We start from the raw sequence: 14,205 nt of genomic DNA, 5'->3' as shown, positions 1-14,205 counted from the left end.
CCAGGGACAGTGGGCTGCCGGGGGCTCTGGGCTGTCAGGGGCCAGAGGACACTGGACTGCGGGGGGCTGGGGGCTCTGGGCTGCGGGGGACCGGGGACACTGGGCTGCCGGGGGCTCTGCACTACGGGGTGCTGCGGACTCTGGTCTACGGGGGGCCAGAGGACACTGGGCTGCCGGGGGCTGGGGGCTCTGGGTTGCAGGGGGCTGGGGCTCTGGGCTGCGGGGGGCCGGGGACACTGGGCTGCTGGGGGCTCTGGGCTGCGGGGGGCTGGGGGCTCTGGGTTGCGGGGGGCTGGGGGCTCTGGGCTGCAGGGGGCCAGGGACCCCAAGCCGTGAGGGGCCAGTGGGGCCCAGCCGTAGTCCCAGTGCTGTCCGGCCAGTCCTTGCCCCTGCCCGCTGGCCCGCCCTGCCCCCCGGAAGCCCCAGCTGTCTGCGCTGTCACTCTGGCCCGGCGGGGCTGGGCCGGCTGATGTCAGAGGGATACAAATAGCCGGAGCCTGGGTCCCTCCCCGACTCCTCTCGCTCGGCTCCCGCTCGCTCTGCAGCCACCCCAGCCTCAGCCTGCGCCCGGGCTCCGTCCAGCCGCCAGCATGAGCCAGTCGTACTCCTCCAGCCAGCAGCGGGTCTCCTCCTACCGCCGCACCTTCGGCGGGGGCTCCCCGGCCTTCTCCCGCGCCTCCCTGGGCAGCAAGGGCCTGGCCAGCTCCGTCTCCTCCCGGGTCTACCAGGTGTCGCGCGGCGCGGCCGTGCCCAGCCTGTCCAGCCTGCGGGTCACCCGCGTGGCCCCTCTGCGCGCCTACCAGGGCGGCGGGGAGCTGCTGGACTTCAGCCTGGCCGACGCCCTGAACCAGGAGTTCCTGCAGACCCGCACCAACGAGAAGGTGGAGCTGCAGGAGCTGAACGACCGCTTCGCCAGCTACATCGAGAAGGTGCGCTACCTGGAGCAGCAGAACGCCCTGCTGGTGGCCGAGCTCAACCGGCTCAAGGGCAAGGAGCCCACGCACGTGGCCCACCTCTTCGAGGAGGAGCTGCGGGCCCTGCGGCTGCAGGTCGACACGCTCACCAGCCAGCGGGCCCGCGCCGACGTGGAGCGCGACAACCTGCTCGACGACCTGCAGAAGCTGAAGCAGAGGTGAGGGCGGGGCGCCGGGCGGGGGGGCGCCGGGCGGGGGGGCCGGGCGGGGCCCTCAGCCCCCCCGTTCCTGAGCCCTGCGCCCCACGCCCCCGTCCCTGCGCCCCACACACCCCGTCCCTTGGCTCCATCCCTGCGCCCCACACAGCTTATCCCTGCGCCCCGTATCCCCATCCCTGCGCCCCACACACGCCCCGTCCCTAGGCTCCATCCCTGTGCCCCACACACACCCCAGCCCTGCATCCCCCACACCCTGTCACCATGCCCCGTCACTGTGCCCCCCCCACACCCCATCCCTGCGCCCCCTCCCTGCACCTCACACCCCGTCCCTGAGCCCCACACCCCGATCACCACCCCTCACATGGCCCAGCTTCAGTGGTCCTGCCCCAGCCCCAGCCCCCTCCTCTTTCCGGCTCCGTTCCCAGCCGTTCTGTCCCCTCCACCCAGCGACGGGGCAGGTCTCTCCCTGGGAGTCCCAGGCCCCAGGCACCCCTGGGGGTCGGTGCAGCCGCTGTGGGGAGCCAGGAACACCCCACCAGTAGCGACGCTGGGGCTGGCTGCAGTAGGGCAGCTCCTGCCTCGGCGGTCTCGGTCGCCCCACCCAGCCAGGGGGCAGGTACCCGGGGGTCAGGCCCTGCAGCAGCCGCGCTGCAGACCTGGCCCCACGGCGCGGGCGGCTCGGCCCAGCCCCACAGTCTGGGCCAGCTCGGCTGGCTCTGGGTAGTGCAGACAGATGGGGCCAGAGCCCCCAGCCCCGTTCGCCAGCCCCCCTTCCCGCAGCCATTGTAACCCACTGCCATAAGCTCTCGGGCTAACCAGGCCAGAGGTCGATGTGCGCCCAGCGCTCAGCACCCGTCCCCAGCACCCAGCACCCGCCCCCAGCGCTCAGCACCCAGCCCCCTCCCCAGCACCCGTCCCCAGCACCCAGCCCCCTCCCCAGCACCCCGCCCCCAGCGCTCAGCACCCGCCCCCAGCGCTCAGCACCATCCTGTCTCTAATGCCCAGGGCCCTTCCTAGCAGCCTCCCCTCCCACCTGCCTCTGTCTGTCTCCGCCGTCCGACCCACCCCTCCCGCTCCCTAGCGGGGGACGCAGGGGACAAGGGGGCACATCCTGTTGTGGGATCCCCCTGCAACCAGAAGCCCCGCGGCCCCTTGCTCCATGGGGCCGTGGCGTGGCTTGGCCCCACTGGCCCTCGCTCTCCAAGCTCACCGCTTTCCCAGGGTGCCGGGGCCTGGCTGTGTGGGGGGGGTCACCCTCTGAAATCTTGTCCCGGGGAGCCAGGGGCCCCAGGGGTTACAGGAAAAGGGGGGGTACCTGGGAGCCCCCTACCCAGACCCAGAGCTCCGTGGCACTCAGCTGCCCTCAGCCCAGGGCTGCAGTGCTGTGGGGAGGGAGGAGCCGGTGCCCACGGTGGAGATTGTGGCGGTGCCCGGCGCTGCCCACCCGAAAGCGCAGGAACCCGAGCAGTGCAGCGTGATCCCTGGGGCAGCCCGTGGGCCCCCCGGGCCCCTGTTTGCTCTCTGGTCCTCCGCACCCTGGGCGTTTTGGGCCCCCCCCATACCCGTAGCGGTCCCGTTATGCGGTGCAGGAGTGCAGCGCCGTGGGATCGGCCCCGGCCATCGGGGGGCTCCCTAGCTGGCACAGGGCTGCCCCATTGCAGCCTCTCGCCCTGGGGCCATGCCAAGAGGGGGGCTGGCTCGTTCCAGCTGCGCAAAGCGCTGCTGTGACTTCCGACAGAGACCCCCCCACCTTCCTGTGCCAAGCCTGGGCCTGAGGGGAGAGCCTGGCCCGGCTGCGCGGCCTGCGGGGACCGCTCTTCTCCCCGGGCCCCACACTGGGCTGCCTTGGGCCCTCCTGGGGGGATGCAGCCCACCAGCTGCCCCGGGGCCAGGCCCAAACAGCCAGACCGCCACGGCCACCATAGCAGGAGCGTTGGCACGGTGCCTGGGCGCCGAGGGCAGCGAGCCCCCTCGGGCGTGGGGCCCAGGCTCCAGGGGAGGGTCCCAGCAGGCACCAGCAGGTTCATGCAGGGCTGGAAACCTGTCTGGTCCTGGGCCAGCCTCCCCGCCCACAGCCACACCGTGGGGGCCTCGGCATACCGAGCTCTGCAGTGCTCCCCCCCCCGCCCGCCCCGGGCTGGGCTGCTGGGGCTCTGCCCCGCCCCACCGAACTCAGGCCCGATGGGTCGGGGTGGGGGGGTCGCAGCTGGAATGGTGGGAACCCTGAGCTGGTTCCGGGGCGTGCAAGGGGCAGGATGTCTCTGCTCTCGGGGGGGCCAGTCCCAGCGCCGCCAGAGGCACAGAGGGAGCACGCTGGGGGGCGGGGGAGCTGCAAGCTGGGGGGAGCCCCACCCTGCATGCTGCGGCGGGGGGGAGCAGGACTTGGCTTTCAGAGGGGCTCCCCACGGTCCCAGTGCTGATCCCACACCCCCACCAGGGGCAGCTGATGCTCTGGGGGCGGCTGGCTCAGGCAGGGGAGCTCCTCGGGCGAGATCAGGGCGGGCCCCGGGCCCCCAGTGCCATGGCTGGTGCTCCGGGCACGTTCTGAGCCAGGCCAGTCCAGTGCCCGCTTCCACGCAGCAGCTGGGCTGGCCGGCTGTGGGGTCGGGCGGGCACCGGCTGAGCGCACAGGAGAGGGGCGGGAGCCAGCCCTGGCACTAAGGGGGTGAATCTGGAAAGGGGTAGCAAAGAGGAGATCTTGTAGGACTGGCAAACTAGGCGGCTTCCTGCCCCCTGTGGCACTGTGTAGGGCCCACCCCACAGACAGGGTCTTCAGGGTCAGGCCCATGCCCAGGGAGCACCACAGCAATGTCTGGGCCGGGCGGGGGAACCCCTCCCACGTGGCTGGAAGATCCACGTTCAACCCAGCGACCGGTCCGTGCCACCCCCGCCCGCTCAGCCTTGGTGTGCCAAGACCCCCGGTCTCATCCACCGCTGGGTGTCCTGGGGCTGGCACCATGGGGCTGCAGGGACAGAGGGAGCCGTGATTCCAGAGAGCAGGGCCTGGGGGGGGCCGTGCAGGCAGCCTCCTCCCCGTCCCCTCGCCCCTTGAGGGGCCGGCTGCATCTCCTCCCAAAGGAAGCGGAGCAGAGACCCAAAGCCCTGGTGACTGGCCCCCACAGTAGGCAAGGGCCGGCCCCGAGCCATGAGCCGCGCTGGGGGGGCTGGGCCGGGGGGGCGCTTGTCTCTGGGCACCGCCACGGCTGAACGTCACCAAACTGAACGCAGGCCGGAGCAGCTGGCATGGGCGCCCCACCACGAATCCGCAACCTGCACTAGGAGCCCGAGCCGCAGCATCCCCGGGCAGGACCCACGGCTGCCTGGTCAGCCCCCTTTGCGCTGACTGCGTGGGAAATCCCGGCGCCACGCGCACCCTCAGCCCCCGTATCGCTGTCCGGGATCCCTGAGCCCCATGTGCCCCCCATCTCACTGGCCAGGGTCCCCCCACCCCATGTACCCTCCATCCCACCATCCTGAGTTCCTGCACCCCATGTGCCCTCCCTTCTCACCCTATGGGGTCCCTGAGCCCCCATGTGCTCCCCAGTCTGACAAGGTGGGGTCCCTGAGCCCCATGTGCCCCCCTCACTGCCTGGGGTCTCTGTGCCCCCCGATTACTGCCCCATGTGCACTCCCATCTCACAAGCTGGGGTTCCTGCACCCCATGTGCCCTTGTCTCATTCTCTGGGGTCCCTGTGCCCCATGTGCCCCCCCCCTCACTGTCTGGAGTTCTCATGCCCCATGTGAGCCCCCCGTCTAACAAGCTGGGGCCCCATGTGCCCCCCTCTCCCCCATATCGGAGCCCTGTGTCCCTGAATCTCATCTCCCTGCCCCTGGCATCACAGCCCCAGCTCTCTGCATCCTACCCCTGCAGATCCCCCTGGCTCCCCAGCCATGCTGCGCTTGGCCCCAGCCCCTCGGCCGCTCCCCTATAAGGAAGGGGCAGGCGGCGCGGTGCGGGGTGACCTCAGCCTTTGTGCCGGGCTCTGGTTTTGACTATAATAGGGAACAGGAGGCCAGGCCGCTGGCCCCCAGCCAGCCCGCCGGGAATGCGGGACAAGGGGCCTCCAGCGCCTGGGGGCTGAGCCGGCCTGGACCCCGCGCGGGGCACGGAGCCCCCTCCTGTGGCAGCCTGTCTGTCCCTCTTCTTCCCTCTGGCCTTGGGCTGTCCTTCCACCCCCCATGGGCGGCCCCGCCCCGGCTCGCCCTGCCTGCCCCCCAGCCCCCGTCTGACGCCCCCGCTCTGCTCCCAGGCTGCAGGAGGAGATCCAGCTGAAGGAGGAAGCGGAGAATAACCTGGCTGCCTTCCGAGCAGTAAGTGCCATGTCTCCAGCCTCTCCTGCCGGGCCGTGGCATGGGGAGGGGGGCGGGCTGGGGGCCCCCTGGGGCTGTGGGTGCGGACCAGAGAATCGGGCTCCCTGCCCCCTCCCCAGGCCAGAGACCCTCCCTCGCCCCCCAGCCTGGGCACCCACCCTCCTCGCCCTCGGCACCCCAGGGCTCAGCTGCTCCGACTGGCGGTAGGTGGGGCTCCTGCCCCTGCCCGCAACCCCAGCCCCAGCCGGAGGGGCCCCGTGGGCACGCAGCACCCTGGCTGCAGGGTTAGTCTGCGGGGCACAGCTCGCCCTCGCCCCAAACCTGTGACCACCGGCAGCCAGGCGCCCCCCATGGCCCCCGGCTGGGCTCCCCCCGGCCCGGCACGCCCCCCGGCCGGCGCCATCGGTGTCACTCAGCACCTCGGCGGCCTCCCGCGCGGGCAGGGCAGGGCCCCGCTGCCCACGCTCTGGGCCCAGCCCTGCGGCTGCCCGGCTCTGAGCCCGGCTCCCTCTCGGCCGGCAGGACGTGGACGCGGCCACCCTGGCACGCATCGACCTGGAGCGACGCATCGAGGCCCTGCAGGAGGAGATCGCCTTCCTCAAGAAGGTGCACGAGGAGGTAGGTCCGCGGAGAGCCCTGCCCCGGCCCCCGTTCCCGCCCTGGGGCTCTACCCCCGATTACTACCATGGGGCCCCGCCCTGCAATTACTGCCCCTGAGCTGTACCCCCGATTACTACCCCGGGCCCCCCCCCCCGATTACTGCCTTGCCCCCCCCCAGTACTGCCCCAGGGTCTCGCCCCCCGTTCCCGCCCCGGGGCTCTACCCCTGATTACCGCCTCGGGGCCCTGCCCCCCCATTACCGCCCCGGGACCCCCCCCCCATTACTGCCCCGGAGCTCTATCGCCGATTACTACCCCGGGCCCCCGATTACTGCCCCAGAGCCCCACCCCCAGTACTGTCCTGGGGGCCCCCCCCATTACCGCCCTGGGGCCCCGCCCCCCATTACTGCCCCGGAGCTCTATCCCCGATTACTACCCCGGGCCCCCGATTACTGCCCTGGGGCCCCACCCCCAGTACGGTCCTGGCCCCCCCCCCCCGTTCCCGCCCCGGAGCTCTACCCCCGATTACTACCATGGGGCCCCGCCCTGCAATTACTGCCCCTGAGCTCTACCCCTGATTACTACCCCGGGCCCCCGATTACTGCCCCGGGGCCCCACCCCCAGTACTGTCCTGGGCCCCCCCGATTACTGCCCCGGAGCTCTACCCCCGATTACTGCTCCGGGGCCCCGCCCCCCGTTCCCGCCCCGGGGCTCTACCCCTTATTACTGCCTCAGGGCCCTGCCCCCTCATTACCGCCCCGGGGCCCCGCCCCCCATTACTGCCCCGGAGCTTACCCCCGATTACTACCATGGGGCCCCGCCCCGCAATTACTGCCCCGGGGCCCCGCCCCCCGTTACAGCCCTGGAGCTCTACCCCCAATTACCGCCTCAGGGCCCCGCTCCCCGATTACTGCCCCGGGCCCCGCCCCTCGTTAACACCCCGGGGCTCTGCCCCCCATTACCGCCTCGGGGCCCCAACCCCCCTATTACTGCCCCGGAGCTCTACCCCCGATTACTGCCCTGGGGCCTCGCTCCCCAATTACTGCCCCGGGGCCCCACTCCCCCACTAACTGCCCTGGAGCTCTGCCCCCTGATTACTGCCCTGGGGCCCCACCCCTCCGATTACCACCTCGAGGCCCTCCCCCACCCATTACTGCCCCGGAGCTCTACCCCCCGATTACTGCCCCCGGCCCCACCCACCCAATTAACGCCTTGAGGCCCTGCCCCACCCATTACTGCCCTGGAGCTCTGCCCCCCGATTACTGCCCTGGGGCCCTGCCCCCGATTACTACCCCGGGGCCCCATGCCCCCCCCAATTAGTACCCTGGTGCCCTGCCCCCCTGATTACTACCCCAGGGTCCCGCCCCCCCGATTACTACCCCAGGGCCCCATACCCCCAGGTACCACCCCGGGGCTGCGCCCCCTGTTACTGCCCTGGGGCCCCACCCCCCTGATTACCGCCTTGAGGCCCTGCCCCACACAAAACTGCTCCAGAGCTCTGCCCCCTGATTACTGCCTCAGGTCCCTGCCCCCCTGATTACTGCCCCGGGCTTCCGCCCCCCAATTACTACCCTGGGGCTCCGCCCCCTAGTTACTGCCCTGAGACCCCACCCCCTGGTTACTGCCCCAATGCCCTGCCCCACCCATTACTGCCCTGGGGCCCCGCCCCCCATTAATGCTCCAGAGCTCTGCCCCCTTATTACCGCCCCAGGGCCCTGCCCTCCTGATCACTGCCCTAGAGTCAACCCCCCCAAATTACTGCCCTGGGACCTCACCCCCTCATTATTGTCCTGGGGTCCCACCCCCCCGGTACTGCTCCAGGGCCACGTTCCCCCCCCAGTTACTGCCCTGTGGCCCTGCCCCCACCCCCCTGGTTTCTGCCCTGGGCCCCCACCCCCCCGGTTTCTGCCCTGAGGCCCTGCCTGGTGGGGATGGTCCCCAAATCAGGGCTGGGTTTGGCCAGTGTTGGGGTGTGAGTGGCTGGGGGCAGGGACTTGGGGCTGAGGTTGGGGACTGGGGCTGGGGTGTGGGGCAGGGCAGGGGTTGGGGCTAGGGCTGGGCAGGGCAGGGGCAGGGGCTGGGTTGGGGCAGGGGTTGGGGCTAGGGCTGGGGCGGGGCAGGTCGGGGGTCGCTGACGCTGCCCCTCGGCCCCAGGAGCTCCGGGACCTGCAGGCCCAGCTGCAGGAGCAGCACGTCCAGGTGGAGCTGGACGTGTCCAAGCCGGACCTGACGGCCGCCCTGCGCGACATCCGCGCCCAGTACGAGACCATCGCCGCCCAGAACATCTCCGAGGCCGAGGAGTGGTACAAGTCCAAGGTCAGGGGGCTGCGCTGGGCCGGGGGGCGACTGGGGGGGCTGCGCTGGGCTGGGGGGCCGTGCTGGGCCTGGGGAGGCTGCGCTGGGCTGGGGGGGGTGACTGGGGGGGCTGCTCTAGGCTGGGGGGCTGTGCTGGGCCTGGGGAGGCTGCGCTGGGCCGGGGGGCGACTGGGGGGGCTGCGTTGGGCTGGGGGGCCGTGCTGGGCCTGGGGAGGCTGCGCTGGGCCGGGGGGTGACTGGGGGGGCTGCACTGGGCTGGGGGGCCGTGCTGGGCCTGGGGAGGCTGCGCTGGGCCGGGGGGTGACTGGGGGGGCTGCTCTAGGCTGGGGGGCTGTGCTGGGCCTGGGGAGGCTGCGCTGGGCCGGGGGAGGTGACTGGGGGGGCTGCACTGGGCTGGGGGGCTGTGCTGGGCCTGGGGCGGCTGCACTGGGCTGGGGGGCCGTGCTGGGCCAGGGGAGGCTGTGCTGGGCCAGGGGGTGACTGGGGGGGCTGCTCTAGGCTGGGGGCCGTGCTGGGCCTGGGGAGGCTGCGCTGGGCTGGGGGGTGACTGGGGGGGCTGCTCTAGGCTGGGGGGCCGTGCTGGGCCTGGGGAGGCTGCGCTGGGCCAGGGGGTGACTGGGGGGGCTGCTCTAGGCTGGGGGGCCGTGCTGGGCCTGGGGAGGCTGCGCTGGGCCGGGGGGTGACTGGGGGGCTGCGCTGGGCCAGGGGCTGGGCTCTGCTGCCAAGGAGCGGGGGCTGGGCTGGGGACCTCTGTTCCCACCACTGCCCCGTGCCCCCGGAGCTGGCTCCTGCCTGCCAGCTGCTCCCAGGCCCCGCAGGGCCCCATGCGGGGCAGGGCGGCTGAGGTCAGGTCACGGCGTGGGGCTCTGGGGCTGAGTTGCTGCCCCCGGGGCCTGTGGTGAGCTCAGAGCAGCGCCAGCCCTCCGCCCGTGTGAGCCCCAGCCGTGCCCCGGCTGCCGGCTCAGCTGCCCTCTCTGGGCCCCGACCCGCAGGTGTCCGATCTGACCCAGGCCGCCAACAAGAACAATGACGCCCTGCGCCAGGCCAAGCAGGAGATGATGGAGTATCGGCACCAGATCCAGTCCTACACCTGCGAGATCGACGCCCTCAAGGGCACGGTGAGCAGGGGGCACGGCCGGGGAGGGGGCGGGCAGCGGCTGGGACTCACTGGCTGGCAGAGCTGCCCCGTGAACCCGCTGTCCAGGCAAACGGCCCCCAGAGATGTGAAGTGCAGGGTGTCCGGGCATCCCCGGGCGATGCTTTGGGACTGCTCCCCAGGAAGCCAGGCAGGACCCTGGGGAAGTCTCCTCTCGGGGAGCAGCCTGTCTGCAGGACACACAGCTCACCCGGCTCCACCTTCCTGGGTCTGACCTCGGAGCATTCAGCCTCCTCTGCCCCTCCGTGCGCTTCCCACAGCGAGTCCGCCCAGGCGGGGTCCTGGGGGGGCCAGAGGGTCCTGCCCCCCAACTCCGCAGTCAGACGGGACTCTCAGCCAGCCAGTAAAACAGAAGATTTATTAGACGACAGGAACATGGTCTAACACAGAGCTTGTAGGTGCAGAGAACGGGACCCCTCAGCTGGGTCCATTTTGGGGGGCAGTGAGCCAGACAACCCCGTCTGCCCTTCACTCCATGTCCCAGCCAGCCCCAAACTGAAACTCCCTCCAGCCCCTCCTCCTCTGGGCTTTGTCCCTTTCCTGGGCCAGGAGGTCACCTGATTCCTTTGTTCTCCAACCCTTTAGCTCTCACCTGGCAGGGGGGGAAGGGCCCAGGGCATCAGTGGCCAGGAAACAGGGTGTCGGCCATTCTCTGTGTCCAGACCCCTGCACGCACCTGCCCTCTAGGGCTCTGCAACGATCATACACCGTTATCCCTCCCCCTAGATACCTAAGAACTGCCTAGGGGAAACTGAGGCACCCCCACACTATTCAGAGGAAACATTAAGAACAGTCCCGTTTCGTCACAGTGACGAACCCCACAGTGACTGCCCCAAAGGGATGGCTTTGGCCAGTGTGGTGCGGTCACCCCCCATACACAGCCCCATCCCTATGGGGTTACCCCCTTGTAGGCTGTCTCCTTGCCCCTGGCTCTGCCCCCTGTCACAGACCCACAGGATTGGGGTCACGGCCCAAGTTTGGGGACAGGCTCTGGGAGGCCCCATCAGTGGTCCAGGCCCTCAAGGGGTCTCGCTCTCCCTCCAGGGGAAGCCAAGTGGCTTCACCGCCTCCTGGGGCTGGACCTCTGGGCCTGCAGCCCCCTGTGTCTCACCCTGCCTGAGTGCAAGTGGTCCCTTCCCCCTGCCCAGGTGACCCTGCAGCACAGAGGGGAAACTGAGGCACACACAGGCTTCATACAATGATGACGTAAAATTCCCACTGTCCCTGCTGGCGGTGCCGGCTCTGACATGGGCTGTCCCTGCAGAACGACTCCCTGATGCGGCAGATGCGGGAGCTGGAGGAGCGCTTTGCCGGGGAGGCGAGCGGCTACCAGGACACCATCGCGCGGCTGGAGGAGGAGATCCGGCACCTGAAGGATGAGATGGCGCGGCACCTGCGCGAGTACCAGGACCTGCTCAATGTCAAGATGGCGCTGGACGTGGAGATCGCCACCTACCGCAAACTGCTGGAGGGCGAGGAGAGCCGGTGAGCGGGCGTCTGCCCAGCCCGGCCCCGGCCCTGGCCCCGGCCCCTGCTGCCCCTGGGTGTTGGCTTCTGGGGGAGTGTCACGGACTCCCCGGGCGATGCTCTGGAACGGCTCCCTATGAAGCCAGGCAGGGCTCTGGGGGAGTCTCCTCTTGGGGAGCAGCCTGTCTGCAGGACACACAGCTCACACAGCTCCACCTTCCTGGGTCTGACCTCGGAGCATTCAGCCTCCTCTGCCCCTCCGTGCGCTTCCCACAGCGAGTCCGCCCAGGCGGGGTCCTGGGGGGGCCAGAGGGTCCTGCCCCCCAACTCCACAGTCAGACGGGACTCTCAGCCAGCCGGAGAAACAGAAGGTTTATTAGATGACAGGAACATGGTCTAACACAGAGCTTGTAGGTGCAGAGAACAGGACCCCTCAGCTGGGTCCATTTTGGGGGGCAGTGAGCCAGACAACCCCGTCTGCCCTTCACTCCATGTCCCAGCCAGCCCCAAACTGAAACTCCCCCCAGCCCCTCCTCCTCTGGGCTTTGTTCCTTTCCCAGGCCAGGAGGTCACCGGATTCCTTTGTTCTCCAACCCTTTAGCTCTCACCTTGCAGGGGGGGAAGGGCCAGGCCATCAGTGGCCAGGAAACAGGGTGTCGGCCATTCTCTGTGTCCAGACCCCTGCACCCACCTGCCCTCTAGGGCTCTGCAAAGATCAAACACCCTTAAGAACTGCCTGGGGGAAACTGAGGCACCCCCACACTATTCAGAGGAAACATTAAGAACAGTCCCACTTCGTCACAGGGAGCAAGGACCTATGGCCCAGGGTGGGGAGCCCCAGGGCGGGGTGCTCCTGGCCAGCCCACCCCGGTGTCTCTGGGGCCCAGGGGACCTCTCTCAGCTGTGGCCGTGGCACTAACCCCTTTTCCTTCTCCATGTGCTGCAGGATCACTCTCCCCATCCAGACCTTCTCGGCGCTCAACTTCCGGGGTGAGTGCGGGGCAGGGCCCAAGCAGGGTTGCATGTGGGGGCTCCCTGATCCCACTGCGGTGGGGCATGCCTGGCATAAGCCATGGGGGCAGGGGGACGGGCCCCATAGCTGCTGTCTGTGCTCCCTGCCAGCCCCCACCTGCCCCCAGCCCATCGCCTTGTGCCCCTGCCCTCTCAACTGCCATGGCCAGCCCCTCACCCCGTATCCCCCATGGCCCAGGCCCTGCACCCCACCCCCTCAACCTGCACCCCCCGTGGCCAGCCCCTCACCTCGCCCCCCCCCATGGCCCAGCCCCACCCCAGCCTCTCGCCCCATACCCCCCATGGCCCAGGGCCTGCCCCCCACCCCCTCAACCCGCACCCCTCATGGCCCAGCCCCCCACCCCATCCCCACCATGGCCAGCCCCTTGCCCCGTACCTCATGGTCCAGCCCCCGCCCCCATCCTCCCCATGGCCCAGGCCCCAGCCCCATACCCTGTACCCCCTGGGGCCCAGCCCTGCCCCCACCCTGGCCACTCACCCCCCTGCCCTGCCCCAGGCTGATTCTCCTCCCACCTGCAGAGACCAGCCCAGAGCAGCGCGGCTCAGAGGTTCACACCAAGAAGACCGTGATGATCAAGACCATTGAGACCCGTGACGGGGAGGTGAGCAAGGAGCGGGCGGCTGGGTAGGGCTCTAGCCATGGCAGTGGGGTGGGCCAGCAGCCCCTGCTTCCCAGGGTCCCCCCAGGAGGGAGGGCTCCCTGGGCTCCGGGTTGGGTGCTCGGATCTGTCCTGGCCCAAGCCGGGTGGCTCCCGGCTGTGCCTAACGCAGACTCCTCGGCTGGGATCCAGGCTCCCGGCCACCCATCTGCCCGGGCCCGGCTGGTGCAGAGCAGTCGCCTCGAGACTGTCCCCGGTCTCTGTGCAGGCTGGAGATCTCGGGCGACCCGGCCTGAAGGGAGGGTGGTGTTTGCCCCTTGCGCCAGCCGCCGGGGCAGCCCGGATGCCAGGCCCTGGGGCCCCCGTCTCACCAGGGCTCTCCCCCGAGCAGGTGGTGAGCGAGGCCACGGAGCAGAAGCACGAGGTGCTGTAGACGGCGCCGGCCGAGCGGCTGCGGAGAGACGATTGGCACCTTCCGTCCCCGCCGACGCCCCCGCCCTGCCCCCCTCCTGCCCCAGCCCTTCCTCCATTGTCCCCTGGGCAGAACTTCCCATGCCCGTCTCCCCCCACGCCCCCCCCGTCTCTCTCCTGCTTCTGAAGTGCTGTGTTGGGAGCTTCCCCGGGGGCCCCGGAGTCAGGAGTGGGGCTGGGCGTGGGGAGCAGGGGACACAGGGCCCTGGCTCACGGGGTGGGGGAAGGGGGGGCCATTGCAGGCTTCCAGCAGCAGATTCTGCATCCCACCCCCATGCCCCCTGTACTCATGCGCACCTCCCCCGCACCCCCAGGGCCTGGCAGGGGCCCGCCTCCGCCTGGGCCCAGGGCCCCGGAGCTGGCGTTTCTCCTGGGCAGACCCTGCTCAGCCTGGGAGGGGAGACGGAGACCGGCCAGCCCCCGTCGTCCCCCAGCCTGGACCAAAGCCATGGAGCTCCCGGTAGTGCCCATCGCCTGGGGAACTGGGGCTGCTGCAGGCTCCGTGGGATGGCGAGGATCGGGGGGACCAGCCCCCCGGGAGTTTGTGCCAGGGACAGGCTGGGTGAGTCTGCAGGAGGCTCCCCACGGGCAGGGAGCAGTGGGACCCGCGGGAGCCTAGAGAGGATCCGTGTAAGTGAAGGAAGCAGGAGAGGGAGAGAGAGGGAGAGAGAAATGGACAGAGGCCAACAGGCTGGGGGCACTGCCCCCCCACCCGGCCCCCGCCCCGCAGCGTGTACGCAACTCCCCCAGGCTGCTGAAATAAACAACGGAGCACGACCCCGCCTCTGAGTCCTGCTTGCTGAGCCGGGGCCTGCCGGCCCCTCGGCGGGTCTCCCGGCGCACCCCCTCTCCTGGGGCAATCCTGCGACTCGCCCCTCTCTAGCCAGGCCCCAGCGACCAGGGCAGGGGAGCCAGCAGGGTGGCACCCAAGGGCCCAGCCCTCGCAGAGGTGGATGGGAGCACCGGACTGGCCTGCACTTGGCTCTCTGCATCTGAGCTGAGCTTCTCCCTGCACGCCCCGGGGGGGCTGTCTTGTCCCGTCTCTGAGCTCAGCCGGGCCCGCCAGGCTCTCACAACCCCCCTCCCATTTCTAGGGTCCCTTGGGGGTTTGCCTCCTTTGCT

At 70.2% G+C, this 14,205-nt stretch overlaps 1 protein-coding gene across 1 annotated transcript; it reads left to right on the top strand.

The window, feature by feature from the left end:
* The first annotated feature begins 506 nt into the window (after positions 1 to 506).
* Positions 507 to 13,860, top strand: DES (desmin). Its single transcript, XM_084643153.1, has 9 exons — positions 507 to 1,132; positions 5,383 to 5,443; positions 5,966 to 6,061; positions 8,197 to 8,358; positions 9,351 to 9,476; positions 10,779 to 10,999; positions 11,928 to 11,971; positions 12,533 to 12,615; positions 13,004 to 13,860. Exons 1-9 carry the CDS (start codon positions 591 to 593, stop codon positions 13,043 to 13,045), a joined length of 1,377 nt encoding a protein of 458 aa, XP_084499279.1. The 5' UTR covers positions 507 to 590; the 3' UTR covers positions 13,046 to 13,860.
* The last annotated feature ends 345 nt before the right edge of the window (positions 13,861 to 14,205 follow it).

Source organism: Lepidochelys olivacea (genome assembly GCF_965140295.1).
Source record: "Lepidochelys olivacea isolate rLepOli2 genome assembly, chromosome: 11".
NCBI classification, from domain to species: domain Eukaryota; kingdom Metazoa; phylum Chordata; order Testudines; family Cheloniidae; genus Lepidochelys; species Lepidochelys olivacea.
The sequence above is the reverse complement of the archived record's forward strand: the minus strand, read 5'-3'. Positions and strand labels throughout refer to the sequence as shown.